The sequence below is a fragment of the Panthera uncia genome, chromosome D4, assembly GCF_023721935.1.
Source record: "Panthera uncia isolate 11264 chromosome D4, Puncia_PCG_1.0, whole genome shotgun sequence".
Taxonomy (NCBI): Eukaryota; Metazoa; Chordata; class Mammalia; order Carnivora; family Felidae; genus Panthera; species Panthera uncia.
Genome location: NC_064807.1, coordinates 12660582 through 12673574, shown reverse-complemented (window position 1 = coordinate 12673574; position 12993 = coordinate 12660582). Strand labels below are relative to the sequence as shown.

At 39.4% G+C, this 12993-nt stretch overlaps 1 protein-coding gene and 1 pseudogene across 2 annotated transcripts in view; both read right to left on the bottom strand.

The window, feature by feature from the left end:
- SMC5 (structural maintenance of chromosomes 5) overlaps positions 1-12993 on the bottom strand; it is a 95718-nt gene that overhangs the window by 22399 nt on the left and 60326 nt on the right. For both annotated transcript variants that reach the window (XM_049633630.1, XM_049633636.1), the window contains exons 14-15: positions 11039-11212; positions 10775-10944 (exon numbers count right to left, since the gene is read on the bottom strand). In XM_049633630.1, the coding sequence (XP_049489587.1) occupies positions 10775-10944; positions 11039-11212 (344 nt within the window). The remainder of the gene's footprint in view (positions 1-10774; positions 10945-11038; positions 11213-12993) is intronic.
- On the bottom strand, positions 688-8957 carry LOC125924054 (circadian locomoter output cycles protein kaput-like; annotated as a pseudogene).

The following is a 12993-nucleotide window of genomic DNA, read 5'->3' as shown; positions in this document are numbered from 1 at the left end:
CTTAACTGGGAGATTTGATTAACAGATTAAAAATATATAGTAAAAGGGTAATACAACAATCCTAAAAATTAATACTTTGTTATCTGAGATGAAACTAAGGATCAGAAATTAATGAAGTTACATAAGATCATGTATAGTACGTGGTAAGAGGTGTCTGACACCAAAGTCCAAGTACTTTCTACTCCGCTGCGTTGCCTCCAGGGCAAAAGTAAGGTAAAGGCAAGAACACACTTTGGAAGCAATAATAAACAAGGATGAACAAGTTCAGCAGGTGTGGCAGAGAGGGGCCTCAACAGAACATGGAAGAGAGTGTGGAGGAGGCTAGGGAGCTGAGGTGAAATAGGTCAAGTGAAAGGAGACTGGGAAAATTTGAAAGTCAATCTAAAGGAAAGGAGTGTTGTAACTATAGGTGGCGGGGTGATGGGTATGAAAGGCCATTTCACTACAAAAAACAACATTATACAGAGAAAGTTTAGTTTTAGACCATGGGTCCGACAGAACGGTCAAACAGAAAAGGTTAAGTGTCTTATAGATGATTAAAGATAGAAATGATGCCAAAGGTGAAGGCTGAAAAGAGGCGTAGAGATGAAAAACCTGGGCAGCCAGACTAAATAATATCTTGCTTTAAGCAACCAAGGTACATTATTTGTCCAGTAATAGTTAATGGACAATTGCTTACTTAAAAAAAAAATTCTTTTAATGCATTTCATATATGATTCAATTTACAAATGTATTTAAAAACACATACTATATTAGGTCAAGGTAAACAGATAACTAAAGACAACGAATGGTCACTTACTATCAAAGATTAACTATGTCAGTCGTATCTAAATCTTTACAGAAAAAGTCATAAAAGAATAATCACAAAAAGGTCTGAGGCAGGACATGGGAAACACCTTTAAACTGGAAGCCATGTTCCTTTCCCCTAGAAAGAACCCCCCAATAGCTTTTATACCCCCTTCTATATTGTACTTTCTATAAAATATCCAAATACAAAACAAAATATATAGTCAGTTCTGAGAACGGTTGCAGGGACATTCACAGTAAGCTGGCAGTCATCTTTTAGGAAAAGACTTGTGAAGACTATTCACATCTTTTTATAGGATTCTGTGGAATCTGTGTCCATTAAGGCCAAGCAAACGTAATTCTACTTGTAATAAGGGAGATTACAATTGAAGGAGTACACACCCAGTTGCCCATTCTCTTCTGTGAAAATCAGCATATTCTCCTCCTTGCCTATTATTACTTTCAGAATCGGTGAGAAAGCGCATAGCCTAATAGCTTGGATTGATAATCTCCCTGCCTGTACCTTCCTCTCTCCTCTCCCACCAATCCAAATTCATTGGATAGAAGTCTAGGTCAGTGGTTCTCAAAGCGTGGTTCAGAGACCTCTGGGGATCCCTGAAACCATTTCAGGCGAATCATGAACCATTTTCACTGTTGTAAGATGATCTCAGTTGCCCTTTTCACTGTAGTGATATTTGTACTGATGGTACAACAGCAGTGGTGAATAAAAATGCAAGCACTCTAGAATGAATCTGGGTAGTAGCCCCACAGTGTACTTATAGTTAATAGATATTTTAAAATGCCAAATTCATATTCTTGATGACAGTAAAAATTAATTTTATTAAATCGTGTATTTTGAGTATGTTATTTTTTTAAAGTGTAATTGACCTAACGTTGTATTAGTTTCCGGTGTACAATGCAATGATTTGATATTTGTATACATTGCAAAATGATCACCACAAAAATCTTGTCAACGTTTGTCACCATAGTTGTAAGTTTTCTTTCTAGTAATGAACACTTTTAAGATCTACTCTCTCAGCCATTTTTAAATATGCAATACAGTATTATTACCCGTAGTCACATGCATGCCATACATTACATTCCCATGAGTTTTTATAACTGCAGGTGTGTACCTCTTGATGACCTTTACCCAAGTAATCAGCCCCCCAACACTCCTCCCCTCTGGCAACCACCAATCCCCTTTCTGTTATCTATGCATTGTTTTGTTTGTTCATTTGTTTTTTCAACTACAGGGCAATCAAATGGTATTTGTCTTTCTGACTTATTTCACTTAGCATAATACCCTCAAGTTCCACTTCTGTTGTCACAAAAGATTTCATTCTCTTATTTTTTTTAAACGCCCCCTTCTTTTTTTTCTTAACATTTATTTAATTATTTTTGAGAGACAGAGAAAGAGTGGGAGAGGAGCAGAGAAAGAGAGAGACAAAGAATCCGAAGCAGGTTCCAGGCTCTGAGCTGTCAGCACAGAGCCTGACGTGGGGCTTAAATTCATGGACTGTGAGATCATGGCCTGAGCTGAAGTCAGACGCTGAAACAACTGAGCTACCCAGGTGCCCCAAGATTTCATTCTTTTAATGGCTTAGTAATATTGCAGCGTGTGCACGTCTCTCACATCTTCTTTACCCATTCATCCATCAGTGGACACTTACGTCGCTTCCATGTCTTGGCTTTTGTAAATAATGATGCAATGAACACAAAAGGTATCTTTTCAAATCCGTGCTTTCATTTCCTTGAATAAACAGCCCGAAGTGGAATTACGGGATCGTATGGTAGTTCTATTTTTAACTCATGTGCCTCTTGGTCATCTGTAGGTCTTTGAAAAAATGTCTATTCAGATCCTCTGCCCATCTGTTATAGATTGGTTTTTTTTGCTATTGACTTGAATGAGTTCTTTACAGATTTTAGATATTAAACCCTTATCCAATATATGATTTGCAAGTATCTTCTCCCATTCCATAGGTTGCTTTCTTGGTGTGTCGATGGTTTCCTTTACCGTGCAGAAGCTTTTTAGTTTGATACAGTCCCATTTGTTTATTTTCGCTTTGTTGCCAAGGCCTTTGAAGTTGATTCCAAAATAATTACTGCCAACATCCATCCATGTCAAGGAACTTACTGCCTGTCATTTTCCAGGAGCTTTATGATTTCTGGTCTTACATCCAAGTCTCTAACTCATTTTAAGTTGATTTTTCTGCATGGTGTAAGAGAGTGGTCCAGTTTTCCCAGCACCATGTATTGAAGAGACTACCCTTTCCTCATTGTATATTCTTACCTCTTTTGTCACAAATTAATTGACCATAGATACATGGGTTTATTTCTGGGCTCTCTCTTCTGTTGTAATGATCTATGTGTATTTATGTCAATACCCTAACTGTTTTAATATAGCTTTGTGATATAATTTGAAATCAGGGAATGTCATGCCTTCAGGTTTATTTTTTCTTAAGATTGCTTTAGTTATTTGGTATCTTTTATGGTCCCCAAAATTTTTAGGAGTTGTTCTAATTCTGAAAAATGCCACTGGAATTTGGAAATGAATGGGACTTGCACTGAATCTACAGATGGCTATGGGAAATATGGACATTTAAACAATCTTCTGATCCATGAGCACAGAATTACTAATAATACTAATAATAATTACTAATTATTTATGTCCTATTCAGTTTATTTCCTCAATGTGTTACAGTGTTCACTATACAGGTCTTCTACCTCATTGATCAAAGTTACTCCTTTGCATTTGCGTTTTCATTTCCTTTTGTAAATGGGGCTGTTTTTTTCTTTTTTTTTTTTTTAATTTTTAATGTTTTTTGTTACCTATATTTGAAAGAGAGACACACTGTGAGCGGGGAAGGGGCAGAGAGGGAGACACAGAATCTGAAGCAGGCTCCAGGCTCATAGCTGTCAGTATGCAGGGCTCGAACCCACCAACCATGAGATCATGACCTGAGCTGAAGTCAAGACGCTTAACCGACTGAGCCACCCAGGTGCCCTGGGACTGTTTTCTTAATTCACCTTTCAGAGTACCTTGTTAGTATATAAAAATACAACAGATTTTTGTATGGTGATTTTGTACCCTGCAACTTTATCGAAGTTGTTGATTAGTTCTACCAGTTTGTTTTGGTAGAGAAAGGTTTAGGGTTTTCTATGTAAAATCCTGTCACTCACAAATAGTGACAGTTTTACTTCTTTTGCTTTTTCTCTCTTGCCTAATTGCTCTAGCTAGGCTTGCTTGCTTTTTTTCAAGCAGAGGGACAGATTTTTTTTTTTTTTTTTTTAGAGAGCACAGGAGGGGGAGAGAGGCAGAGAATCTCAAGCAGGCTCCACATTCAACGCAGTGCCCAACGTGGGGCTCAATCTCACAACCGTGAGATCATGACCTGAGCTAAAATCAAGAGTCTGATGCTTAACCGACTGAGTTACCCAGGTGCCCCGAGCACTTCTAATACTATGCTGAATAAAAGTGCACAGAGTGGGCCTCCTGGCCTTGATCCTGATATTAAAGGAAAAGACTTTAGCTTTTCACTGTTGAATATGAGGTTAGCTATACACTTGTCATATACAGTCCTTACTATAATTTCTGACACTAATTACTGTTCTATCCTTATCTGGAAAAGGAGAGGGAGAGAGAAAGGGCCTACTGAGTCTACTAGACTACCTTCATGGCATTATTGTAAGCAAACCAAACATGACAGTGATGTGTCCTCTAACACCTGAAAACAGGCACAGAACCACTAAATTACTAATATTGTTGGTGCCTTTCTGATGACTGAAGATCATGTTTCACAGCTGAGCTTGACATTTGGCAATGCACTTTTCTCCATCGAAAAATAGATGGGCAAGTAGAACACTGTCAGAATTGGCTATGGCCCCAAGATCATCTCCTGTTGGCTGGTATTTAATGTGAATTTGGAGCAATAGGCAGCATTTTCCCTGCTAACTAATTCCAGGAACTAGAACATTCAACACTGCTTCTTGTGAAGCTGCCAGGACTTCTCCTAGCTTCAGACCATCTGAGCAACTCTTCATGGCCAATCCCCTCCTTCCTGGAGGTCAGAAGAGGCATATGTGCTACTGTGGGTGAACCTTAGAAGAACAGGTCAAACTGTCAGTCCTGTGCCGACTCAGATATTGCTGTTGCTGAGACTGGTATTGCTGGTAATGTGATCGTGGGGAAAGTGCTCTGTTGTAGTGGAAAAGCAGCAGAGAGGATATGCTGATTTCAAGGATGCTCCCTGAGGATCCTTCAAGTCTGTAAAAACTGCTGCAGTAGTTGGGTGAGCTGAGCCGGAGATTCCTGGGAACTGTGCTGCATGACTGACAAAGTCTGTGGCTGCGGCTGCTGCTGTGTAGCCAAAGTAGGGCAGGCAGTCACCACATGACCCGTAAGCATAGTGCTAGGTACCAAGATGGCCCCATAAGCTACAGGAGCAGTTAGTAATTTAATCTCTAATCACAAACTGCTGACCTTGAGAAAATCTTGTCTGTCCTGAGTGAATGCAGTTACTGCAGCACTCTGGGTACGGTTTTGTGGCATACTAGGTGGAATGGGGACCATGCTTCTAGCTACGAAATCATAATAGTGTCCATACAGTGGGGCTGTAAGAGTGCTGTGACTGGAAAGAGGTGTTTACGGTCTGTGCCAGCTCAGTATATTCTGTTGACTCTGACGATGTACTTTTTAAAGGCTGCTGTCGTGTCCTATGCAGAGTGGAGCCAATGTGTCCAGTATTCATTCCACTTTGATTTTGGTTAAACAACCTGGTCATTAATATTTATAGATACAAGTTGCAAGATGTTAGATGAATTCAGAAGAAAGCTGAACAGAATCAATATTCAACCCAGGGGCTGATCACTTTAAAACAAACAAACAAAAAAAAAACTGCAGCCCTTGGGGCGCCTGGGTGGCTCATTTGGTCGAGTGTTCTGCTCTTGATTTTGGCTCAGGTCGTGGTCCCAGTGTTGTGGGACTGACCCCCGCCTCGGGCTCTGCACTTAATGTGAAGCCTGCTTAAGATTCTCTCTCTCCCTTATACCTCTCCCCTGCTCACTCTCTAAAATTAAAAATTAAAAAAAAAAAAATCTTCAGCCCTTAACCATGGACCATTTGAAGCTGTTCTTGAATTTTTTTCTTATATCTTCTTCTGGCTGATGAATATTTGCCTCTATCATCCAAGTCTGTTGCTCTGATTGGTCTCTCTAGATGCTGCATGGCTCATAACTGAGCTAAAAACTGACACTGAGACATGTTTTAAGGAACTGGTACAGGTGCAGCTTGAGACATCAAGCTGTATTAATGACTGAACAACAGATGGGGAATTTATGGACTAAACAATCACCTCCTTTGTGTCATCTTTTTAGGAGCTAGTACATACTGTCTGGGAGGAGTGCAACTATCTGCTGGGTCTTGGTTGGTGTTGAGGAATGGTCTGAGACTGCTGCGTGAGATAATTTTCTTGAACTCTGGAAGGAAGCAGAAGGGGCTGGGCTATGATCACACCTTTCCAATACTTCGTTGAGACTGGGTCTATAGGATTATCAGACCCAGAATCTTGGCCTTTGTCAGCAGTTGTCTCAGAAAGAGACTCTTCAATGCCAAGTACTCATCTTCCAGTCCCACCTACTGAGTTAATTTACTATGGTGTGACTACCAACAACAAACTCTGGCCTTGAATTTCACTGATGATAAACGATATGATGACTGTGAAGCCAAATCCACTGTGGACCTTTGATCAGTGAGCTATAGCCACATGACTTGCCTTTCCCAGACTGCATTAAGTGCTCATGACATTTTTGCCAAATGTTCTAGACCATCCACATGATGTAATCCTACCCTGATGTCCAGAGAACTTCAAATGGCAAATGCTCTATCACAGGTAATTCCTTGTAACCTAGAAATAGAATTCTAAACTACGTCTAGATGTCTAAAACTCTTCATTAGGCTCTTCAACAGTACATATCCTTGATGAACTGAGGTGTAGCTCATCTGACAGTAGCTACAATACAATCTCAATCATCATAAGGCCTATGACAGCTTGTATAGTTCCTTCAAAACCCTTCCGTGGTGAAGTGTTTAATGATTTGAAATTTCCTATAAATTCCACATATTCATAAGTGTATTACTCCTTTGGGTCTACTGTTCCTCAAAGCATATGAAAAGAGAATTCTAACTGATTTTAAATATTCAGGCATTAATGAATCACTTTCAAGCAGATGGGTACAGAGTATTTTATAAACCAGTGAACGTTCCCTCTCTGAGATAAAATACTTTGATTCATAACATCAGATGGTACACATTAAAGTGATGAAGTTACATACTCTCAGACACAAATAATATGCTCCCATCTATCAGGGATGCTTGAAAATGAAACACCAAGAGCCTTGAACATTGTGTAAATTCTTCACTACTGAGGAATGCAGGTTTCCAGTACTGTCAAATGTCACTGGCATCTGACTGTAAAGTGATTTGTTTTCAATTAAAAAAAAAAAAAAATCAATGCTCTTCTGCAGAAGAGATTTCCTCTTGTGCTCATGTGGAACTCTCTGGGCTTCCTGGATCTGGATGTCTATTCCTTCCTGAGGTTAGGGAACTTCTCAGTTATTTATTTCTTCAAATATGTTTTTCTGCTCTTTTCTCTCTTTATGCTTCTGGGACTCATATAATGCAAAAGTTACTCTGCTTGATGTTGTCCCTTAAGCTATTTTTACTTTTTAAAATTATTTCTTTTTTGCTATTGTTTTTGGGTGAATTCTACTACCTTGTCTCCCACATTACTGATTTTTCTTCTGCTTCATCTAGTCTGTTGCTGGAATCCCTCCAGTGTATTTTTTGTTTCAGTTACTGTGTTCGTCAGCATTGTGAAGTCTGTGTGGGACTTTATTTGTATTTCTCCTTAGCGAAGTTCTTGCTGTATTCATTCCTCTTGTTTTAGGACCATTACTTTGAATTCTTTTTTAGGTAAACTATCACCATTTCATAATGGTTCTTGTTCTGGTGTTTTATCTTGTTCTTTCATTTGGAACACACTCTTTCGTCTCTTCATTTGGCTTGATCCTGTGTTGATTTCTTTTTTTTTTTTTTTCTTTTTTGGTCCTGTGTTGATTTCTAAGCAGCAGATGAAACAACCTTCAACCCTCTCAAGCTTCAACAAGTCTTGAACTGGCCTCATGGAGATGAACCCTGTCATTCAACTGTGCTTAGCTCTTGGTTGTCACATGAACCTTTGTGGTCTAAGCAGCCTGATTTATCCTCGATACAGCCCAGTTGCTGAGGGACTGCCAAGCGCTGTGAGTGTTCCAGAGGATGGGATCGCAGTCTGCCCCTAGTTTCGGGCTGAACAGAAGCTAGAATAGAAGCCAGAACTTCAGGCAGCAGCTTTTAAGCTATGCAAATATATATAGAGAGAGTCCTACGGGACCACAACCATAAACCCTGTTGGCTTACACACCACACAATCTGGAGGGGTCTCCTCGGAAACTGCTGCAAAAATGAGGGCTCCAGAGGAGCCCTTTCTCGGAGGTACTGATGGGCTGTGGCAAGGCCAACACACTGTATGACAGAGATGACATCTCCTAGACCATGTTGCCTGAGGACAATTCTGTAGCCTCTAGATGTGTGGTAGTCCTGGAGCCCCTGAAGCTGTGGTTCTAGGACGAAGGGGTCTTCTCCACAGGAAGACTGGAGAGTGTTTCTGATTGCTGTCTATGCAGGGCCATGGGATAGTAACTTGCCAAGAACTCTCTCTGATCATTTCAGAACCTTGGCCACCCAGCTCTGGCGGGGATGTGGGCATGACATACACCGACCAGTGCCAGCAGATTACAGGCAGAGTGCAAAAATGGTGCCCACCAGTGCCTCTGTCCCAGGAGGAATTTCCATTAGGCTCCTGCCTCTTGGGTGGATACTTTAAGATTAGCAAATGAATCTCCTTCACATATGGTCTGACTACTTTTCAAACAGTTACTTTGCCCAGGGTCCTGTAGTCTTTGAATAAGCTCTTTAAGAGCAGAACCTGTATTCTCTACTGCTGTACCTTTCTCCTAGATATAAGCCCCCTTGGTTTCCAAAGCCAGATGTTTTGGGGACTCATCTCTCTGGTGCAGGTCCCAAGGGTTGGGGTGCCTGCTGTAGGCATAAACTCCTCAGGGAAGAGCTCCATATTTGTGATATGGATCACAACACTACCCGAGTATTGGTCACCACACTAGGGGCGGGGTTTTGAGTGAGACCCTATCTCTAGTTCCTACCCGCCTTGATGTGGACCTTACATCCCTTGTTACAGAAGAGCAGTTCAGCTAGTTATCTGATCTTTTTCAGAGCAAACTGTTTCATATGTAGCAGTTGATGTGCTGTGTCTGTGGCAGGGGGGGAATTCAGTATCTCCCTATGCTGCCATCTTGAACCACCTCCCCATGGTAACTGACTACATACACCTTTATAATAGCGTGATGAAGTATAGAGTACACAGTACTTCTAATGTATACCAAAGTATGATGGCGGCCTCAAGGAAAAGCATTTGTGTGACTGAGTTGGGAGCTAGACTACTTTTTTCATGAAATACCAGTTTTTCTTGAAAGAATAACAGACAAACTATGGTTAGACTCAGGTATCTGGCAGACTGTTCCTCCCAACCCAAAGTGAATGAAGTGAGCCTATCACTTCAAGAAAAAAAACTGATAAAATTTGCCCCCAATGATAAAATTCAACTTTCAAGTGAAAAGTAGAATTTGGAAAATCTACTGTAAGCTTGACAGCTACCACTGTAAGCTTGATAGCTTCCCAATTCTTAAAGATCCTTCTGATGGGATAGGAAATTAACATAATTATTTTCTTTACACAATGAAATGTCAATATTTGAGAGACCTATAAATGACCAATGCATGATGGAACAAGATCACTGGGTAAAAGACCCAGTTACAATACAATGAGTTTTAACATAAGAATAATCTACCTCACTAATTGCAGACTCCACAGTGCAAATGAACTTTAACAAACCACAATCTTGGCAGGTTTTGATGCAATATTAAACAAGACGATATAGGTAACTATCTGAAAATTCTATCAATCTACTTCAAATCAACCTCTCACAATAGACTGAAAGTAAAAGCAGATATGAAATAAACAAGTAACTTTATCAAAAGAGGTTGATAAAAATGTAAAACAATGCCACTCTTCTTGCTAAATGTATTTTGTTTGAAAAACAGTGGTTTTCATAAATATTTTAAACATTCTGTTTTAATTACTAATGTGGTATAAATATCACTAGATATATAAGTGAAACTTCCTCAGGGTCCTCAATAACTTTTAAGCATGGGAAGAGGTCCAGCGGTCAAAACAGTTGATCAAAGGACAGAAGAACAGCACTTAAAATTCACCAACCTTTGCCTACAATTTTATTTTGGGCAGTAGGATTAAAGTTTGAGGGAAATTATTACAAAACGTGTTTTTGGGAATTGCATCAGCCTTACAGGGTACAGGCATACCTCAGAAATATTGCAGATTTGGTTCCAGACCACTGCAATAAAGCAGGTCAAAAGAATTTTGTGGTTTCCCAATGCGTGTAAGAGTCATGCTTACACTATGCTATAGTCTATTTAGTGGGCCACAGCGTTGTATCTAAAAACAATGTACGTACCTTAATTAAAGAATACTTTGCTGCTTAAGAATGCTAAGTTATCTGAGATTTCAGAGTCCTAATCACTGATCACAGATCACAACACATAATCAAATAGTTTGAAATAATGTGAGAATCGCCAAAATGTGACACAGAGGCACAACATAAACAAAAGCTACTGGAAAAATGGTGCCAACAGACTTGCTTGACACAGGGTTGCCAGACCTTCAATTTGTAAACAAAACGAAAGAAAACAACGCAGTATCTGCAAAGCGCAATAAAACGAGGTATGCCTATGTAACTCCTAATAGCCTCGCAGTGCTTTGTGCCCGCCCCCTCTACCCAAAGGGGCTGAATGGTACCTTCCTAGTTTGGAACTAATTTTTTGCTCCAGTTGTCTTTTCTTGGTTTTCCTTTCAAGAAGCTCCTTCTTCTTCTGTCTAAGTTCATTGTCTTTGTGTTCTAGATGCTTGTTTCTCTCATACAGGGCAATCAGCCCTGCTTCCACGGCTTGCAGTTTTCTATTAATTTCCTACGAGATATTAAAAATTATTTTAAAAACAGATCTACTTAAAGTATTACAAATCCAGTTTATATTTTCTAATACAGTACTCAAAATAACCAACCTTTAGCTGTTCTTCTAAGTGTCTTCTTTGCTCTAGGTCCACGGTGACTGTGAGAAACTGGGCTACTTTCAGGGATGTGTTGCTAGAAATAACTTTGTTTGAATAAAAGGAAGTTTTCACTACGTACTTTTCTTCTGCTGTGTACATTTGTTTTAACCGGGTTTCTTGTATTACCTGTCAAACAATGTCAAACAAGTATTAGTGCACATGTAATAGTAATTAAATATTTTTAAAAGGATTAAACCATTGAAAACACAGACCAAGTCCATTTTAGAAGATCAAAATATATTTTCTTTTCTTTTTTTTTTTTTTTTTTAAACTTATCCAGGTACATCTCTAAAAAGGTGGCTGATACACTTCAGATTATTATTATGGAAAACACTGAAGAAGAGAGAAGGGAGAAAACCAAAACATCTGTAGCAAAGGTGGCTACGTTTCTACCTGACTTTACAATCTCTCCTATGTAAGTGTCCTTTTGGAGTTTTGCTGGGTCTATGGAGGAGATACAAGGAACCAGCTGCCCGAGAGACAAAACTGTGGGGAGCTCAAGTAAATCATTTACTCTCACCTTCCCTCAGTTCTGTTCAGAGACACATGATCATATTCAATTCCTGTATATTTGGAAGAATACTTAAATGGAAACACTTTACTTCAAACTTTTTCTTTGCATTTTTTGGAGATCTTGTCTCTCAAGAACTTATACAAAAAGTTTCGTAAACTAAAGCACGTTCTAAACACAAAAATGTTACTATATTTCTGTATATTAGTTAAGAATAGTAGTACAGTTTTTTCAGATCTCTGCAGCCTCACCACCAATACTCTTGTGGCTTGCTTCTAACCAGAAGTTTATAGTCTAAGTAAAGAAATAAGACATACTTAAGCACACTTAGTTCAACAAGGTATAACGTGGCATCTATAAACCGCTGAATACTCTGGAATGAAAGGAAAGCCTAGAAGAAGTTAGCCTACTCTAGTTCTAATGAATTTAAATTGATAGAGATGGTGAGGGAAGGGCACTCCCAGCAAAAAGGACATCCTGAGTTAAGGCTGGCAGGAGATCCTTTAACCAAAGGGGAGAGTCCTGGAAATTAGAAAAATTCCATGTATGGTCTTATCCTGTTTTCATAAGATAGAAAAGAGGTGTACCCACATGCAGAGTTCTAGTATTCATTTCCCCAAATACTTCCCAGGATGTAATTTTTAACCAAAGACACGGGCAACTTACTATAATTAGCTTGGTGGGGTGTCCCTGCCCCCTGGCAAAATGCATTGGTAATGAGCCTTCATTTCTTATCTGCTGTCAGTAAAGTACAGAGTCCCTATATTACAAATAAATTGTCCTAGGGATACTGGTACATGAAGTGTTAAAATTTTAAAACATATTTTTAAATAAACCCAATGTAACAAATAGTAGTTAGGTCTCTAACTGGGTCCTAGATACTTACAAGCAAAAATATGCAACCTGGTGTTATGAAAAAAACCTGTTTTGGATGAAGAGATTTCTCTCCTGTTTCTGTCTGTAACAGAAGCAATGAATGTATTTTGGAGTCTTGGAGATTTATATGAGGAGTAGAGAACTCCCAGCAGCATTAGCAGAATATGGGAGCTATGAGTTTGTGTGCTATGCTAGCCAGGAAAATGAGATCCTAAAATGGAGGTCATTCATATAGAAGATAATATTTTTTTTAAGTTTATTTAGTTTTGTGAGAGAGAGACAGAACGAGTTGGGGAGGGACACAGAGAGAGTAGACAGAGATGCCCAAGCAGGTTCTGTGTACTGACAGAGCAGAGGGCAATGTGGAACTTGAACTCACAAACCGTGAGCTCATGACCTGAGCCAAAATCAGGAGTCAGATGCTTAACTGACTGAGCCACCCAGGCGACCCTCATATATGAAATAATCTTAAGCAGCAGCTTAAAGAAAGAAAGGGCTTACTGAAACAGTTCTCTATCCC